Genomic DNA, 18,731 nt, shown 5'->3' on the forward strand with positions numbered 1-18,731 from the left:
AATCGAGAGAATATTCTTTTGGATCGATTCATCGTGCCGCTACGAATTTTCGATGTTGAAATTTCATATCATCGTTAAATCCGGTAGATTACAAAGCAACCTGCTAAAAATAACTTATACACTAACGGCAATGCAAGCAGGAGAAAAAAATTAGGATGCTTAACAGAACTGATGTTTTATTGAGCTTAGTTACAGCACCATCATTAGGGCTGCACAAATCTTTAGCTAAGTAAATTGGCCGTTTAGTTCAAAGTGGGTAAGAATTTGCAAGATGGTCTCTTCAAAAACCAGCCATTTACATCCTTGTTGCGATGGTTGCCTACTGGTCCTTCAGACATTCTTATGTGGTTTCAGAAGAGGCTAGCTTACAAATAGGATTGTACTGATTTCCGTTGATTAAGCCAATAATATAGTCTTTTAACGGCTGCTTCAGTTTCCTCTATTCCACAATGATTGGTTTTCCCTGTGTGTTAGTTTTCTATAATGCTCTGTACTTCGTTTTCATCAATGACATCAATCAATTTTTTAGTACATTTCAATAGATCAATTTCGGAATCTTTCAAATGTTTTGCTACGGTTAAATAAAATTCTCTCTATATATATCATTTTAAAAATAAATGTAATATCTCTTTTTTGGTGTAATGAAAGATTTTACAAAGTTAACTATATCTTTTTCCAGATTACTTTTAGAAATTTGGCATATTATCCTTTTCTTGTTGTTAAATAAATTCAATATTTTTGTTTCAGCCGGGTTATGTTCGACGGTTGAGATTATTATTTGGTTCTTTCCGTGATTTACTGTGCATTCTGTATTGGTATCTCAATTTGAGTGTTCCCATTACGATTAGAATGAATTGTTTCTCCATCGCTCTCTGATTGATCAAAATTAAAGGGGTTTTCGTCAACATTAACTATTAGAGATTGATTATCCACTAGGTCGTCTGGGTTATCGAAAACTTCATTCGCGATATCTGGGTACTGTTCAAAAAATTGTGTCAGCATTTCATCGATTTCTTTATCTTCTGTGTTGGCTTCGGTCATATTTAATTGTATTCTACTTAAAGCATAGGCAACAGTGTTTTCCTTGCCACTTTTATATTTGATATCATAATCGTATTCCTCCAATTGAGCCGCCATCTCATAAGTTTAGAATTTGGTTCTTTGATCGAAAATAACCACTGGAGCGGTTTATGATCCGTAAAGATGGTAAAATGTCTTGAGTAGAGATACGGTCTAAAATGTTTGACTGACCAGACCATTGCTAGCAATTCTTTCTCAATTGTGGAAAGATGCATTCGCTCTCGTTCAAGGTACGACTCGGGTAAGCGATAGGTAAATCAGCATTATCAAAATTTTGGCTTAAAACAGCGCCTATAGCAGCATTGCTTACGTCTGTCGTAAGATGGAATTCTTTTGAAAAATCAGGATACCACAATATTGGTCCATTAATTAAAATGTTTTTGCATTTTTTGAAGCATTCTATATATTCAGGATCATTTATATAATTAAATAAATAATAAAAAGATATATAAATATATTATATTATATATAATAAATAATAATAAATAAATATATAATAAAAAGCTCTTTTGTTTTCAGTAATGCAAATATAAATGTGTACTATATTTGGAGCTTTAAATCATTGAGAAAACTTATAAAGTCAATTGTTAATACTGATCACAGTCATTTCTGTAATGAATCAATTCATTTCTGACAGAAAATCCTTTCATTTTTATTTATTAGTGTATGACTGAGGAAATACAAAGGAAATTAATAGTTTCGCTAGTTTCACAAATGTTAATAATTATAATAATGTAACACAGGACTGTAACAATAGTTTTCATTTTACAGTAGTCTGCCATTTGAATAATCTCGCAAATGCATCTTATCTTCAGTTTCTTGCTCATTAGATTGTTATATTTTTCACAGGATGAACCCAGTCAGCCGATGAAATTGATACTATGCTGATATTCATCTGAATCAGAATAATTATTAATGAAATGACCATATTGCTTGATCACAGAATCAAACTTAATCACTTGCTTTTTGTTTCAGCCGGTTTTGTACTAGCTCTTTTCGCATGGCAGCTACTTGGAGCGATCATGGGAATTGTTTTAGGAATAGTTATTCGATATCCTTACAAATTTGCCTATAATGATAATATAACACAAGTGACTCTTGCCATTGGAATGTTATACTTCGCTTATTACATAGCTGACATCATTGGTAATATCATGATTATATTTGTTAATGATTTGTAAGACTTGGTTAATTTTTTAAGAATTCTTTGAGAAATGTCAAATTATTCACAGGAAGGAAATTTTCTTAATGATAATAGCTTTTGAATTTATGTAATACTAAATTGGCAATTTAACCTTAATTTAATTAACCTTTTACTGTTTTCTAAAATTTAAATATTATTAATCAAAGGGGCGTCGGTGGCCGCAACGGTTTAGGCATTGACTTGGCACCCATCACTGCAAGGTAAGGGTCCTGGGTTCAAATCCAGCGGCCCTGCATTCGAACCTGACATACCTTACAAATGGGCTTTTTTTCAAAAACACCGGCACCCCGAAGGTTGATATAACTTCTGCTGTTGCAAACCCTCGTTAAAAAAAAAAAAATTAAAAATAAAATAAAAATAAAATTAATTAATTAATCAAAATTGTGTGAATTCTGTTTGATTATTATTAAATAAATGGTGTTTTTGATTTTCGTTATAAAATGTTTACTCTTACTTCCAAAAAATTGATGTCTTTGAGGAAGAGGTGTTCTGTACACTGTTAAACTAGAGGATTCATAAGAGAAACTGTAAAGACAACTCTCTTAGGAAATAGAATGTAACATTTCTACTAAATGATAATCTAATTAATATATTAGTAAATTTTAAACATGAAATTTGAGATAAAAAGCCAAGGTCACGGATGAGATTCGAACCCATGGTGGCTCCAGTGGTTAGATCAAAAGACTGTGCGTTCAAATCCCATTTGAGACATTGGCTTTTTATCTCAAATTTTGTGTTTAAAATTAACTTATGTGTAAATATAATGAATGGTACTGAAACTGATTAAAAAAACCCTTTAATTAATATATTCGGTTGTCCAGAAAATAATGCAGCTTTATGGTGATAAGACAAAAGCAATTAAATAAATGATTTTAAACATTTTTTATTAGAGTTAAATAGTTAAAATACTCTCCAGCACTCTCAATACACTTCTCCCAATGTGATGGCAACTTTGCTATACGCTCTGAATAGAATTTTTAGTCTTTATGATTAACAAATTCTGTAAAAGCATTTTCTAACGACTTATGATCAATAAATTTGTTTATGTTGTAAAACATTGTCTAGGTGCTTGAAAAAATGGTAGTTCTTAGGCGAGAGGCCTGTACTGTAGAGAGGGTGAACCTCTTAATGAGACAGTTTTTGTGATGTCACATATGAGACATGGAGGCCAAACCTTGTGGTGTAAGTGAATCAGCCTTTTCCCAATGATTAAATATGGCTTCAGTAATACCAATTTCTGGTGCATTGCTTTAATTTGAGAGCAATATATTTCGTTCTTGATTGTTTCACAAGGATTCAAGAAGCTATAGTAAGTAAATCAGTCAAAATGAAGCACTCCAAAGAGTCACCATCACTCTTTTGATGAGTTGGGGGCTTTGGAAAAAAAGTGTTGTTCCTTCTCCTTTGTCGAACCACTGTCCTGAATATCTGCTATTATCGACAAGAGAGAATTTTCTTTTCATCACAAGTAACAATTCTATCCAGAAAAGGTTTATTTCTGTTTTGGCAAGAAGTCTTGTGCAAACTTCATAATGTTGAATTTTTGGCAGTCGCTTAATGCATGAGGAACCCATCTTTTGAGCTTTTTCACCTATCCAATTGCCTTAAGGAGATCAGCAACAGTCAATTTGCTACCTAAAAGATTCTCTGCAAGTTCTCGAAAGTTGTTCTGGGATTTTCTTTGACCAAAGCCGAACATCATCATCTAGGGAGGAAATCCTTCCACAACGACCTTCTTTGTCTTTGACTAAAGTCTCCCTCTCAAAATTTTCTAAAACCATCTCATTCACACTGTCATTGCCCCTGACTTCATTAGTGTTTATGGCCATCTGAGCACCGTTCTGACTGAGTTGAACTAGTAAAACGAAATTACATGAAAATCACGTGTTAACTTCTTAGTAAAGACTAAATTATTCCGAAGTAACAAAATGCTACTGAAGTAAACAAACATTTTTGTTTGGAAGAAGATAAAAAAAGTGTTGACATTCATACAAAATAATCCATCAAATGTAAACAGTTTATTATTTAGAGGGGTAATTAACAGAAACATGAAAACCTGCATTATTTTCCAGGCAACTGAATATTACAATGCAACGTATTAATTTTCTTTCTTGTTTACAACTTGTTCTACACCAAGGTTTACATTAATAACAATAAATTTAATACATAATTAATAAATGCAAATTAATCACAATATTTTCATTTTGTTCATATAATTTCATTGGGACTACCTTATAGAATTATAAAACATTTTCAGGTGTAAGTGGTGTACTTGCTGTTGTACTTTTTGGTATCTTGTTAAGCTCAACTAAAATAAAAATTAGCCCTGAGACTGAAGTATATACAAACAACTTTTGGGAGTATATTTCATTTTTGACAAAAACCCTTATATTTGTTATGGCTGGCATTCGCCTAGGTTATGACAACCACTATCCTCAAGTAACTGACATTGGATATGTTATTCTACTGTATATACTATGTCTTGTAGCCAGGTAAGTTAGTTTTGAAATACATTTCAGTAATTTAATGTCAGTAAAAACCATTTTTTCCAGGATTATGATTTACTTACTTGCAAGCCCTGTGCTAAGGAAATCTGGTCCGCAATTATCATGGAGAAGTATAGTCATTTCAGTTTGGGGCATTTATAGAGGGTCGCCCTCTCTGTTGCTTGCAGTATTGTATTCAGCTCATTATCAAAATGAATTTGGCTACAGGGTAAAAACATAGTTTTTAATTTATCCTAAATTAGCAATGAATAAAACATTGAAACAGGACTATTATTGTATATTTTTTAAATTTAATGTAAACATGATTATATCTCTGCTTTATTTTGTAGGTGCTTTCATATTCCACACTAATTGTTATATTGTCACTGTTATTAAACTCATTTCTCATGCGATTTTTACTTAGTGTGCTAGGCTTGTATGATTTATCGAGAACAAAACGTGTAAATATGAACATGGCAGTAGCACAAATCAATGCCTGCAGAGAAAAGTAATTAATTATTGTTTAAGGATTCCATTATTCAAGCTAACAAACTTGTCATCATGTTTTAGAGCAATGTTTTCCCTAAAACTGGATAGAATTATCGCAGATGCTAATTGGCTAGTTGTTGAAAGTATAACTAGAATTGGACATCCATATCGAAAGAAAATGAAAGGACATGTATGTGTTGTTTTTTTTACAATAATTAATAAAATTGTTGTGGAGAATAATTCCATTTGTGGACAATAAACATTTCATAAAATATAATAATTAGCTTGAATTATTCTTTTTTTAATGTTTCAGGGTACATATGATGATGATATAGGAAATGACTTTCAAATTCGTTTGCTCAGTTGTCCAGATTGTGGAGGCCACACTTTGTGCCCACCGTCCTTGAAAGAAATTGATGATATGACTTTAGAAGCAAAACATCGCATTTTAAAGGCTCAATTGGTATGACTGGGTGTCTGTTTAAAGAGTTAGATGTACTGACCACATTTTTACTCACAAGTAATCTGGATCTTGGTATGGTCTAGATGAAAAAATTTTTGCAATAGTGTTAGTTGTTTTTTTTTAAATTTTTTTAATAATAAAATTAAATAAATAAATTTTTACTTAAACCATGGTCTATGAACGAAAGCAAACCATCTATTAAAAACTTAATTATGTAAATTTGTAGTCATATTTAGGATTGTTTTACCCTGATGATGATTTTAAATTATGATGAAAGCTTGGCAGTAAAACTTGAATTTGTTTTTTTCGTCACACATACCAAGATCCAAATTATTCGTGACTGGGTGACCCACATATTTGAACATAAACTGGTTAAAGAGGAAGACAAGATAAAAGGAATGCATTGTTACCCGACAGGTCTCATACTGGCGTCAATATGATCTGGGAATTCTATCAAGAAGGGGCATTAGAATACTGACTAATTTAATTGATGGTGCTGTTACAAAAGAAGATCCAATGCTGAGAGCAGTGGATTTAAAAATTCAAACAGAAGGATCAAAAATATTGAAAAACATGAAGTCATGCTTTGGACATTTGCTAACAGTTACATCAAAACAACATCGATTTATTCCAACCAATATGTTAGTATAAATATGTGATATATTTGCTATCAAAAAAATTAATACAATTAAGGTTTTTAGTTGAGATGAAAAAAAAGTTAATGGCACAAGAGGGATTCGAACCCACGACCTTCAGCTAGATACGCCGCTGCTCTACCACCTGAGCTATCGTGACCTCGATCCGCTCAGACATCAACTCCCCCTTCTCAACCTCACCTTATGAGTTGAGAAGGGGGAGTTGATGTCCGAGCGGATCGAGGTCACAATAGCTCAGGTGGTAGAGCAGCGGCGTATCTAGCTGAAGGTCGTGGGTTCGAATCCCTCTTGTGCCATTAACTTTTTTTCATCTCAACTAAAAACCTTAATTAATTGTAATGATTTAATTGGTCAAGCGGGCCACGAAATTAGTGAATAAAAATTAATATGAATTGTTATATAAAATATATGTTAACATTTTTCTGTTTAAAGTTAGATACATTTTTTTCACAGTTCTCATCTATGTGTACTGTATGTTGTTAATCTATATCTATGTTACTTGTTTCCAGCATCCGAGCAATGTGCTTTCGCTTATGTACTTCAAGAACTTTTCAGATAATTATGGCTTCACTTGCAATGTTTGATTTAGCCATTCTATTACATTTGACAATGTTGTATTATTTTCAAAACCAATTTGGAGATCATGATGCTTTTGCCTTCTATGCCCAAATACTTGATTTTATGTTTTTTAGCATATTTCTGTTAGAATTTTGGATCCAGGTTTGTTTATCTGAAATCATAGATTTCAATAAAGTTATTTTTGTCAATGGCAATAATTGAATACTATATAATTAATCGATTGCAGGTTTTAGGTATTGGTTTTGTTCAGTACTTCCGGAGTCATGTGAATAAAGTAGAATTTGCTGTTGGCATATTAATAAGAGGAAGTGAAATTACAATGTGTGTAGACACTTCCATTGATATGAAACAAGTGCTAAATGTTCTCAAATCATACGATATTATACTATTTCTGAAAACCTTACTCCTCTTACGTGCTGCACGCTTGTATATTTTTTGGACGGTAAGAGAAAATACTATCATTAAATTGCACATTAAAATACTACATTGCTAATATTTTAAACTGAAAAAAAGCTGATTCTTTAATACCTAAAATCTCATTATTTTGTCAGGGAATTATTTATTAAAAGCCAATTTAAAAAAAAAAAACAAGTTTACATTGATCCAGTCTCTAATAATCATATTGTTTGTAAGCAAGTTTTATACAAACTTTAAAAAAACTTGTAAAACTATAAAATAATCCATAAAACAAAACAAAAATCTTTTTATTTTAATAATTATGTGAATTAACTAATGTAGTTTAAATAAAAAATATATTTATAATGTTTTGTTTGTTTTATGGATTAATTTATTAATTCTTTTGTACAGGGTTTTAGCCTTCTTGCCAGTTGTAAGTTTATCAGGGTATTGTATAATCTGCACCTGTTAATTCTTATTCTCTTGGATGTATGGGGACCTATCTTGACTGCAGCATGACAATCTCCTATACAAATTAAAGTGTGTTGTTCCAAACACCTTATACCTAATTCTTCACTCCTACCTCATAGAATGATTATTTGTTCACCAAGGGTTGGTCTACTCCAACTCCTGTGGGAGCGGAGTGCCTCAGGGCAGTGTACTCGGACTAAACCCTCTACTCTCTTTGCATCCTTTTCAGACAACTTTTCTCTGAACCCGATCCTGCAATTGCCTGGGAGGAGCTCCAACAAATAGCCGATTGAAGCAAACTTTGGAGGATAAAGATGAATGAAAACAAATGCAACCATATTACATTTACTTTCCAAAGCAAAACCCCTCACAAACTTCTTCAACAACATTCCTATCCCTAAAACTGACTGTGTACACTACATTCGATTCTATCTTGTCGCACGTTTAACCTGGAACCAACACATACAAATAAAACAAGAGCTGAACAGATGCTTTGCACTACCCTGTAAACTGCTTGGATGCAAATCTAACCCGCCGACAAAAAAAAACTACAAAACACTACTCAAACTGATTTGGACATATGTACTGGAACTATGGGACACTGCTAAACCTACCAACATCCAACAAATTCAGTCATTCCAATACAAAGTCTTCAGAATCATAGTTAATATTCCCCACTGTGTAATATGGACCCTCAGGGGGCGTCGGTGGCCACAAGGTTTAGTCTTTGACACAGCGCTCATCACTGTACGGTAAAGGTACCGGGTTTGAATCCAGCGGCCCTGCATTCGAACCCGACATACTTACAAATGGGCTTTAAAAAAAAAAAAAATAATAATAATAAAAAATATGGGACCTCTTTGCCAAGGACTAATCCTTGAGTAAAGTTTGGAGAACAGCAATGGTTGCTAACTCCTCTCAAGACATAATGTATTGTCAACGTGAATGATAAATCCATAAAATTACAAAATGTATTATTACGTACAGTTGGTAAATATTTTATATAAAAAAATTCTCTTGGAATGAAACAGTTAACTATAGTTTGCATTTCATGCTTATTTAACTATGTAGTAACTTATCCTTGGATATAAAATGAAACCTGTATTGTTCTTTCAAATAGTAAACTAGAAATATGTTTAGTTGAATGAAGTGTATATTATTAAAGAGTTGAAAATTCAATTTTAGGCATTGATCCCTAAGCTACTAAATGTTATTGACAGACAAATGGATGATAGTCTGATGAAAAGCTATGACATTGGAAAGGCATTTCTTGTTGGACAAGAAAGAGTCATGAAATTTCTTGCGCATGTTGTCTGCAATGAAACAGTTTACAACAACTTAAGAAGAGTACTAGAGGCAGACAGATTAAAAGTTACAAAAGACCTTGGTAAACATTGCAAAATAACTAATTCATAATTCATCAAACTCATAGATGTACACTACACACATGTATATGTGTTTATTTTTTCTTGTGTCTTGCTGGTGGTTTTAACAGTAGAAGAGATAGGTGCTCCCTTAAGAGGGCTTTCTGTTATTTTAAATTGAAATTGTGGGATGTCGCTATCTCTCATAAAATATTTAACCCTTGTACATGTGATGGTAAAGTTTAAACAACACATATCAAAAAACACACATTTATACTACTATTTAACTAACCTAATTCAGGTTACTCAACTGCCTCCCCCAATCATCACACTTATAAATACATTCATACAAAACATAAACTTTCAAACAATGTATATATAACATTTATGTTGTTATCAACTAACCAACTTCGATGGATGTGTAGGGTATCTTATATTCCACCATAGACCAATCCAAACTCATACTCAAAACACTCAAGGCATTAAAACTTGAGAATAGACCACACCTTTCCTACAGTGCTAATAGTCCACACATTAATAGGATATGCTTCACAGTTAGTAGTGTAACATGCAGGAGAATCTCCAAACATTTGTTTTACATTTTGGTTTTTGTAGGATTAATCCAGAAAGATCGTCCTGCAATTGCAATTACCATGAAAACTCGACATGCAATTCGCCATATAATAAATATTATGTCAGACTGTTTAAATGATCTAAAAGAAGAAGGTAAAAAAAATTATAGTTAATAAATTATTTTATTAGTGTAATTTATTTATTGTAACCATTGTATTGTCAAACGAAAAGGGCATTTATCCAGCCATTTATATTTTATTATTTTCCAGCATTTTGTCCAGCTGAATCAAAATCTATTTGTATTTAACTACTTTCATAAAATAGTTTTTATTTCTCTAGATTATAAGAGTACCATACTTTTTTTAGCTTAAGTGAATGTCATAAATGATATAAGGGCTCTTGCCAGTGATAAAATAAATATCAAAACACATTAAGGCTCTTGCCAGTGATAAAATAAATATCAAAACACATTAAGGCTCTTGCCAGTGATAAAATAAATATCAAAACACATTAAGTTTTAAATTGAGAAGTTGTTTTACAAATTAAGTTTTTTTTAATTAGGAATTTTGGATGCAATAGAGAACAAAGTATTGGTATCCTCACTGGACCTCATAAGGAAAAAATTAAGAGACATTTCAGTTGTGAATCCATGTCCGCCAGACTTCATTTTGAGAGAAATACCTTGGCTTCATGGTGATCATGACACTTCAGATTTCCTTCTGGTAACAATTAATTTTGATCGTAGTGTAGTTTTAAAGATGTTTTAATTTGTCTATGGTAAATTCTGCACGTTTTTTTCCCATAGATTTAAACAAATTATAATGTATGCACTATTCTATCTTTTTTATATACATTTTTATGTATTAATTGTATAAGTAGAGACAGAGTTTATACTCAGTTTTTACAATAATTTTTTACTTGATCAAAGATAAATAGTTTATACAACTTTCAATTAAGGTTTTTAATTGAGATAAAAAAGTCAATGTCACGAGTGGGATTCGAACCCACGACCTTCGGCTAAATACGCCGCAACTCTACCACCTGAGCTATCGTGACTTCGATCCACCCGAACTAGTGAATTGAATAAGTTAAAATGAAGTATATCTTCACTAAAGCTCTCCGAGGCCATTTCATTTGTTGACAAGAATCCAATCCGATTACACGACATTTGAAAAATGGCAAAAAGGAGGGAAAATTCAAAAGGTGTGGTTGAGATGGGAAGTTGGTGTCCGAGTGGATCGAGTGGTAGAGCAGCGGCGTATCTAGCCAAAGATCATGGGTTCGAATCCTGCTTGTGCCATTGACTTTTTTATCTCAATTAAAAACCGATTGTAAAAGATATTACAATACCGATTGGTCAAGCTGACCACGAAAACTAGTGAATTGAAGAAGTTTGTACAACTTTTATAAACAATTTATTTAACACATTTTACACAAGTTAAATTATGTTCATATATGATACTCATCTCCAAATAATATAACAAAAAAATCAGATAATTCTGTAACCATTATTTTATTTATTTTGGTCATAAATAAAATAAATTCATAAATAATGATGAAATAATTACATCATTACAGCATTTTGCCATCTTCAGTGGTGGGATGTGTCACATCCAAACTAGATGTGCTTCATCCCACAGTATTCAAAGATAAATCTAACAAGAAAAATATCTATTAGACTCAGCAACTTTGTAAAAATTAAATTTTTTTTCCGCAGACTTCATTTTGTAACTTTTAAAGTTTTATTGATATCTAACTGTTCCTCAGACAATCATGATGAACCAGCATTGGGTCACTTATTGCGCCATCATAAGCGAGTTAATCTTAGGAATACTCCGTTCCTCACTTAAGATGGTGCAATGTCAAAACATGCTTGAATAGCTCAACAAACCTGCGAATGAAGATGGACCCAATAAGTGACCCAATGCTGGTTCAGCATAAGTTTACCGATTTGCAAACCACCACCCATCATCAACTCCTTAAACAATACCGTAAAATAAAACAGAACAAAAAGAACCACATCACAGTAAAGTTAAATTTGGGTGGAAAATACTCCATTTATTTCCACCAAAAGAACTAACTCCACAACTAACCTTAAGATTTACTGTTAAAACGCATAATATAATGCTGTTTTATTTTATTTGCTGTTTTATTACACAAGAATCTTTCACTTAACTCAGCGATATAAATAATTGTCAGTTTATTTGTATTCTAGATATATAATTGTTAAGTTCATTTTTTATTTGGTTTATTTTTAGCATCATTCAAGGCTTTCAAGTTATGATACTGGAGATGTTATAATAAAATATGGAGATGACCCGGTTGGATTGTATGTTTTGGTATCTGGCTTAGTTAAAAGTTATTACCGGCCATCATCTAACATAATTGAGGTAAATTGGATGTTATTTACATGCACTCTAGTTTTAGTCAGTATAAGCCCAAAATAAATAGCCTCATATTTTTAACCTTTCATTTCAAGCTTGTCTATAGTTTAGCAACTCCTTTTAACAACTTAACACGACAATTTTTGTTTTTTTTTTCAAATAAAAGAAAAGGTAAATATGAAAGCAATGGCTGAAAGCAAACAAATTTTTTCAAGAAAATCTTATAAAGATGACACATGAGAAATAATCGTAACAAATATTTTTTACATGTGATTTTTGACACTTGTTTTATCATGCCATCCTTCACATATTTATAGGTTAATACAAACTAACAACCTCTATTTCAGTCTTGTGAAACAATAAAACATTTATTATGGTTTAACATGAAATAGTGCTTAAATAATTATGTGAAAAGTTCTTGTTTAAAGTATTGTTTAATATATTTTAGCAAACGAATAAATATGGAATTCTTCCTAACTGTGATTTTTTCACTAATTTAAAATTTGATTTGCCACAAGAAGACTATGTTGTATCTGGAAATTTGGTTGGTGAAACTGGTATGGTCACTGGGAGAAGATATGATATGGACGTGCTTTGTGAAACTGCAGTTCAAGTAAGAACACATTTAAATAAGTATTTATATGATTTTGGTACAGATAAATTTCTAGTCATTGATTTTTCTAGTCTAGTCTAGATTCTAGTCAAAAATCAAAAGTTGGCAAGAAGTATTGTCATAACACTTACTTTACACTCAGTGTTTTTTTGCTTTAATTTTTGTTTTTGTGTTTAAGTTATGTACATTTGTACTATAACTTAAACAACAACTTGTGCTATCTTATATTTGTTAATTAATGAGATTGGTTTATTTTATGTACTAAGAATAATAAAATTACGTGTAGGTGTATTATATACCCTGGAAAATAATGAAAGCAGTTCTACATGACTCTGAAGATTCGGGTCTCATGCAATCAAAAGTGTGGAAATCTATTGGAATAAAGATCGCTGTAATTTTGTTACAATATTCCACACATTTTCAGGTACAAATTTAAAAAAAATCATTAACTATTGGGCTGTCTGGAAAATAATGCAGGTTTTCATATTTTCTTTCAATTACTCTTTGTAAAATAATCTGTGTACATTTGATGGATTATTCTTTTGTATGAACGTCAACAATTTTTAATCTACTCCCAAGCAAAAATGTTTGTTTACCTCAGTAGCATTTCGTTACTTGGGAATAATTCAGTCTTTGCTAAGATGTCAATGCGTGATTTTTGTGTAATTTCGTTTTACGAGTTTAAACTCAGAACGGTGCTCAGATGGCCATAAACACTAATGAAGTCAGGGGCAATGACAGTGTGAATGAGATGGTTTAGAAAATTTTGAGAGGGAGACTTTAGTCTTTAAGACAAAGAAGGTCGTTGTGGAAGGATTTCCTCCCTAGATGATGATGTTCGGCTTTGGTCAAAGAAAATCACAGAACAACTTTCGAGAACTTGCAGACAATCTTTCAGGTAGCAAATTGACTGTTGCTGACCTCCTTAAGGCAATTGGAAAGGTGAAAAAGCTCAAAAGATGGGTTCCTCATGCATTAAGCGTCTGCCAAAAATTCATCATTATGAAATTTGCACAAGACTTCTTGCCAAAACAGAAACAAACCTTTTCTGAATAGAATTGTTACTTGTCTTGAGCAGTGGATTCTCTACGATAACAGCAGTTATCATAGAGAACTCTTCTGAAGAGTGGACCACAAAGGTGAAGCAGCACCACATTTTCCAAAGCCCCAAACTCATCAAAAAAGTGATGGTGTCTCTTTGGAGTGCTTCATTTGGGCTGATCGACTAGTTTCTTGGCATCGAATTCTGGCAAAACAATCAATGCCAAAATGTATTGTTCTCAGATTGAAGCAATACACCTGAAATTAATTGAAACCATCTTTGGTCAAAAAGCTTCTAGTGTCAATGAGAAAAGGCCAATTCTGTTATAAGTCAACTCTTGACCCCTCGTCACGACAACATGAAAACTGTAGGTTCTGATTAAGAGTTCTGCTTCACCCTCCCTATTCTCCAGACCTCTCACCTACTGACTACCATACTTTCAGATCCTGAACAAAGTTTTACATCATAAAAAATTTATTGATCAAAAGTAGTTAGAAAATGCATTCACAGAATTTGTTAATAATAAAGACTCAAAATTATATTTAGAGGGTGTAGAGAAATTGCCATCATGTTGGGAGAAGTGTATTGAGAGTGATTAATAAAAAAATTTAAAATAATTTATTTAGTTGTTTTTATTTTATAACTATAAACCTGCATTATTTTCCAGACAACCTAATATATGACAAATTTTGTGATACGAATGAGGATAAAGTTAACAATGGTGAATAAAAAGCATGCTGTTTTTATTTTTAGGGTTGGCTACGAGAAAAATTATTGCTATATTTACAAAGGTCTGTTGTTCCAATGTTGTCAGGAGTAACGACAATAAATATAACTGATAAAGTAGACGATGTCATATTAGTTGAAGGTGTAATAATGGATGGCATTACAAGAGCAGTCTTTTTTGGACCATTTTATGTTCCAAGATCTGTTCACAAGATAATTCTGCCAGTAAATATTATTCAATCTTTTTCACAATTGTAAGGTGAGAAAATCTCTGTTGAAAACTTGAATTTGGATTACAGGATCACAGCACTTGGAAATATGACACAACTTATGAAACTCGCCTATTAATTATTCCAAATGTGCATGCCGATCAGAATGATATATTAGGTCCTGAAGGAATTTTCAAAGATCATTACCGTTCGCACCCACCTTTACAGACCATGGAAATTCTTTCTGATGCCTCTGTAGTAGATTCCACTACCAAACTATGTCCTCACGGGCAAAATAGCGGATGGAAATTGGATTCAGCGAGCAGTCAACGATTTTTCCAAAAACGAGCTGGTATCCATGTAAGTTTCTTTACAAGTCTGAAATTTTTATAGAAAAACAGAACAGTAGGGAAGTATAGTACAAATCAGATTATAACTTGGCTTAATCTTTGTACACTTTCTGTTTCATTTTGTAAAATTTTTCCTAAAACTGAAGCTTTTTCACATTTTTAATCACATTCTAACAAAATTATAAGTAGATTTCAATCCTTATTTGAATTTATTGCCATTCTACTCTATAATAATAAAAAAATCAGCTTTGCGTTGTTTTCTAAAAATAACAAATCATATATGAAACAACTTTCTTTTTTTTTTAATTAAAATTTCATTTAAACAACACAAAGAACACCTGCTGTTTTAGTAAACTGAGAGTGAAAACAGAAAAATACAACGTTTTAATTAAAACAAATGACTGCAATTATAATTTTCTTTTGTAGAAAAAAGTTGGGTTCATAGATTATATGCCGAACATTAAAGGAATTGATTCTACAATGCCAACTACATCTTATGCTTTACCATCAGAAAAAAAGACTCAAATCAAGGAAACAATACATGTTCGGAGAAATCAAGATTCAACTATCACCTATATTAAAGATATTGACGAACAGGTACCCACAAGCCCAAATAAATAACGAATTCTCAAAATCTTAACAATTAAATTGATGTTAATAAATTTCATACATAAAATAGATATTATTATCCTCACACAATTTTAAAGAATATAATAATTTTTAAATGTGATTATTAGAAGTAGACTAACCACTTTTATTGTGGCAAGTGATAAAACATTTTACAAAAGTAAGAATTAACTGGAGAAACAAAGCACATGGAAGTTACAAAATGTTATTTCCAATATAGATAATAAAGTATATTATATGCAAACCTCTAGAGGAAAGTATTGACTTAATGAATCAAGATGGTGGTGTACATAATTTTTGTTTAAGAAAACATACAGAAGCAAACAAACATTAACAAGATTTTACTTGACTCCACAGAGAAAATAAAATAAAAATAAATGTTAACATCAGAGTTATTGACTGTAATGTGTAACAAATTATAACTACTTCATTCATAAAAGTTATTAAAAATCAAGCTTGATCAAACAGTGGATTGTTTAATTGTGGTTTTTGAAATTTTAAATATGAATGAATTTACAACAAACTTAATGTTAGCAACTTTTGTTGTATTTTATTGTTAAGTTTAGTTCAGCTTATGTTTAGAGAGCTTCCAATTGAAATAATTAGTGTTTGTTGTTCTATAATACAAGCAAATTAATTAAAAAATAGTAGTCATTTATCATCAGTCAGTAGTCACAAAAAAATTAGATTTGGTTATTAGACTAGGCAAGATGCTGAAAAATTGTGTACTAGTGTTTTAATCAATTAATTTGGATTCTTTGGAAGAAACTTTTTCATTAAATTTTGAAACCTAATTTCACTTATCGGGCCAAGCATTAATTTGTTTGCTTTTTGTTTGTTAATATTACACATGTGCTAATGTGGGTCCTACTATTGGTCTCATTAAGTTTTATGTGTCAAAATTCACTCCTCATATATGACACAAATGTATTTGTTGCTACTACTTCCTTTTTGTATATGTATATAATATACTATAAATTTATAACACCAGATTTTTTAGGATCTCTTGAAAATTTATATTGAAATTTTATATTTCTTTATTTAATGACACAAGGAACTTTTTTAGCCAACTTTTTATTCTCTAAATCAACTAAGTCTTATAAACATAAAAAGAAAATTACATGTATTATGCCTTCAACTTATTAAAGTATTTTAAATAGTTTGTAGGTATAATACATGCAATTTACTTTCTGATAGTTTAAATTAAACCCTTCACTTTATTGAAAGGACAATATTTTATAGAGAAAAATCTTTCACTTTGACCAGATATTAAATTTGAGATAAACCAACAAATGGTATAAATTATTAAAATACACTATAAAAATTAAGTATTTGCAGGATTAAAGTTAATTGATTTGTAGAGTGAGGGCGAATCTGTAAAAGATGATATGCAACCGACTGTGAAATCAAAACATACACCCCATTTGCAACTAAAAAAACGCAGAAGAAGAACAGAACAGGTGTATGATTACGATATAGTCAGTGACAGTAGCTTTGAAGAGGATATGGTGCTGAAAAAGTCAAAGATGAAAGGCATCAGATCAAAAATATGTGACAAGATAAAGTCAAAAATACCTAATAGAGCAAGAAAAATATTCAGAACAAAGGAAGAGAAAACTAGTTTAACCGATGAATACAAAAGAACTTGTTCATCAAAAGACAAAGTATGTTCTGTAGAAGTTCCAAGGAAGAAGAAAACTGCAATTAAAAAAGCTGATCATTTGGCTTCTGATGATAATTTGGATGATTCTATAAATTCAAAAGAGTCCTATGTTAAAGTGAAAACATTTGAGGTTGAGGAATCTCTAGTTACTTTAATACGTATAAAAGGAGAATCGAAACATGTGCAGACTGATTTGCAAGCTAAAGATGTAAAGCACCTAGTTGACGAAACAGGCTATCCTGAACAAAAGATTATTGGTATTGATCATGATCGCCATGATAGTACTTCTTTATATAAGCAGTTGCAGCACAAGACAGAAAAGGACATAAAGATGGGAAAACACGTCTCCCCAAACTTCATAGTTTCCACCCATAAGATGGATCATTCTGCGGCCAAACAATTTACCACCAATCCATATCCTGTTGATGTTGAAGACAATGAAGAAACATCAAGTAATGATAGTACACCCGACACCTCTCCATTGTCTGGAGCTTCAATAAAAAAGCACAATCTAAATAAAAACACTTCCACAGATTCCTTATCAAAAAGTGAAGGTTCAGATTTAGAGCTTAAATCTGTTCCATCTGGGCGAGGCAAGAAGCAATCAAAAGAGAATTGAATTTAAAAAAAATGGAGTACAAATAAAATTTTAATTAATAAAAAATAACATCTAGTTTATTTAAATAGTTTAGTCAACAATGATTATGAAAAATTTTGTCTACATTACAACCCTATTGTTGAATGAAATCAAAACCAAAAGTTTGTTTCGCCATTTAGTGTTCCTTTTGACATATAAATACTTATGTCCAGTTTAAAACATTTTAAAATATTGAAGAACCAATGAAAAGAAGGACTTAATAAATAAACCATTTGCCAAATAATAAATGTTTGCCAATTAAAAAAAAATGTTTACAGGATTTATATCCAAAATTGGTTTGTTATAAAATATGGGATTTGTTAAGCTATCAGGGGCATGTTTTTATGGCATTTCTATTTAATTTGAAAAACAAAAAAACAATCACAAGATAAATCTGCTAGTTTACATTATGAATTACATTTTTAATTTTTTGACAAAATCAAAAACACATTCAGTTTTCATGGTTTGCATTTCTAAAAATAAAACTTCAATACGTAATTGGTAATTGAAAAAGACCTGAAATTCAATAGTTTAAAGCAGAAAATTATGTAATTGAAAATGAAGCAGGTGACATCAAGTGAGGCCATGCCATTAGATAAGCCAAAACATTAGATTAGTAATTCAGAAATTAATTATTCCAAATTAGTTTTCAAGGATCAATTTAATATTTTATTTGCACAAAAAGAAGTTCATAAAAAGTATGAACTTTTTATCATATA

General features: G+C 31.3%; 1 protein-coding gene across 7 annotated transcripts in view; it reads left to right on the forward strand.

Moving 5' to 3' along the window:
- The window catches only part of LOC106668905 (sodium/hydrogen exchanger 10-like), a 38,448-nt gene extending 20,195 nt beyond the window's left edge, over window positions 1–18,253 (forward strand). For 3 of the 7 annotated variants that reach the window (XM_014398072.2, XM_014398070.2, XM_024226159.1), the window contains 19 exons: window positions 2,056–2,226; window positions 4,542–4,776; window positions 4,837–4,999; window positions 5,121–5,278; window positions 5,341–5,449; window positions 5,573–5,722; window positions 6,140–6,363; window positions 6,888–7,098; window positions 7,184–7,399; window positions 9,010–9,211; window positions 9,804–9,914; window positions 10,323–10,483; window positions 12,020–12,151; window positions 12,594–12,758; window positions 13,045–13,182; window positions 14,554–14,751; window positions 14,826–15,095; window positions 15,512–15,682; window positions 17,074–18,253. In XM_014398072.2, coding sequence (XP_014253558.1) covers window positions 2,056–2,226; window positions 4,542–4,776; window positions 4,837–4,999; window positions 5,121–5,278; window positions 5,341–5,449; window positions 5,573–5,722; window positions 6,140–6,363; window positions 6,888–7,098; window positions 7,184–7,399; window positions 9,010–9,211; window positions 9,804–9,914; window positions 10,323–10,483; window positions 12,020–12,151; window positions 12,594–12,758; window positions 13,045–13,182; window positions 14,554–14,751; window positions 14,826–15,095; window positions 15,512–15,682; window positions 17,074–17,994 — 4,106 coding nt within the window. In that variant the 3' untranslated portion in view covers window positions 17,995–18,253. The other 4 variants (XM_024226161.1, XM_024226157.1, XM_014398073.2 and 1 more) reach the window with 4 other exon arrangements.
- Window positions 18,254–18,731: the final 478 nt, after the last annotated feature.

Source organism: Cimex lectularius, unplaced genomic scaffold (genome assembly GCF_000648675.2).
Source record: "Cimex lectularius strain Harlan isolate CLEC.00 unplaced genomic scaffold, Clec_2.1 scaffold66, whole genome shotgun sequence".
NCBI classification, from domain to species: domain Eukaryota; kingdom Metazoa; phylum Arthropoda; class Insecta; order Hemiptera; family Cimicidae; genus Cimex; species Cimex lectularius.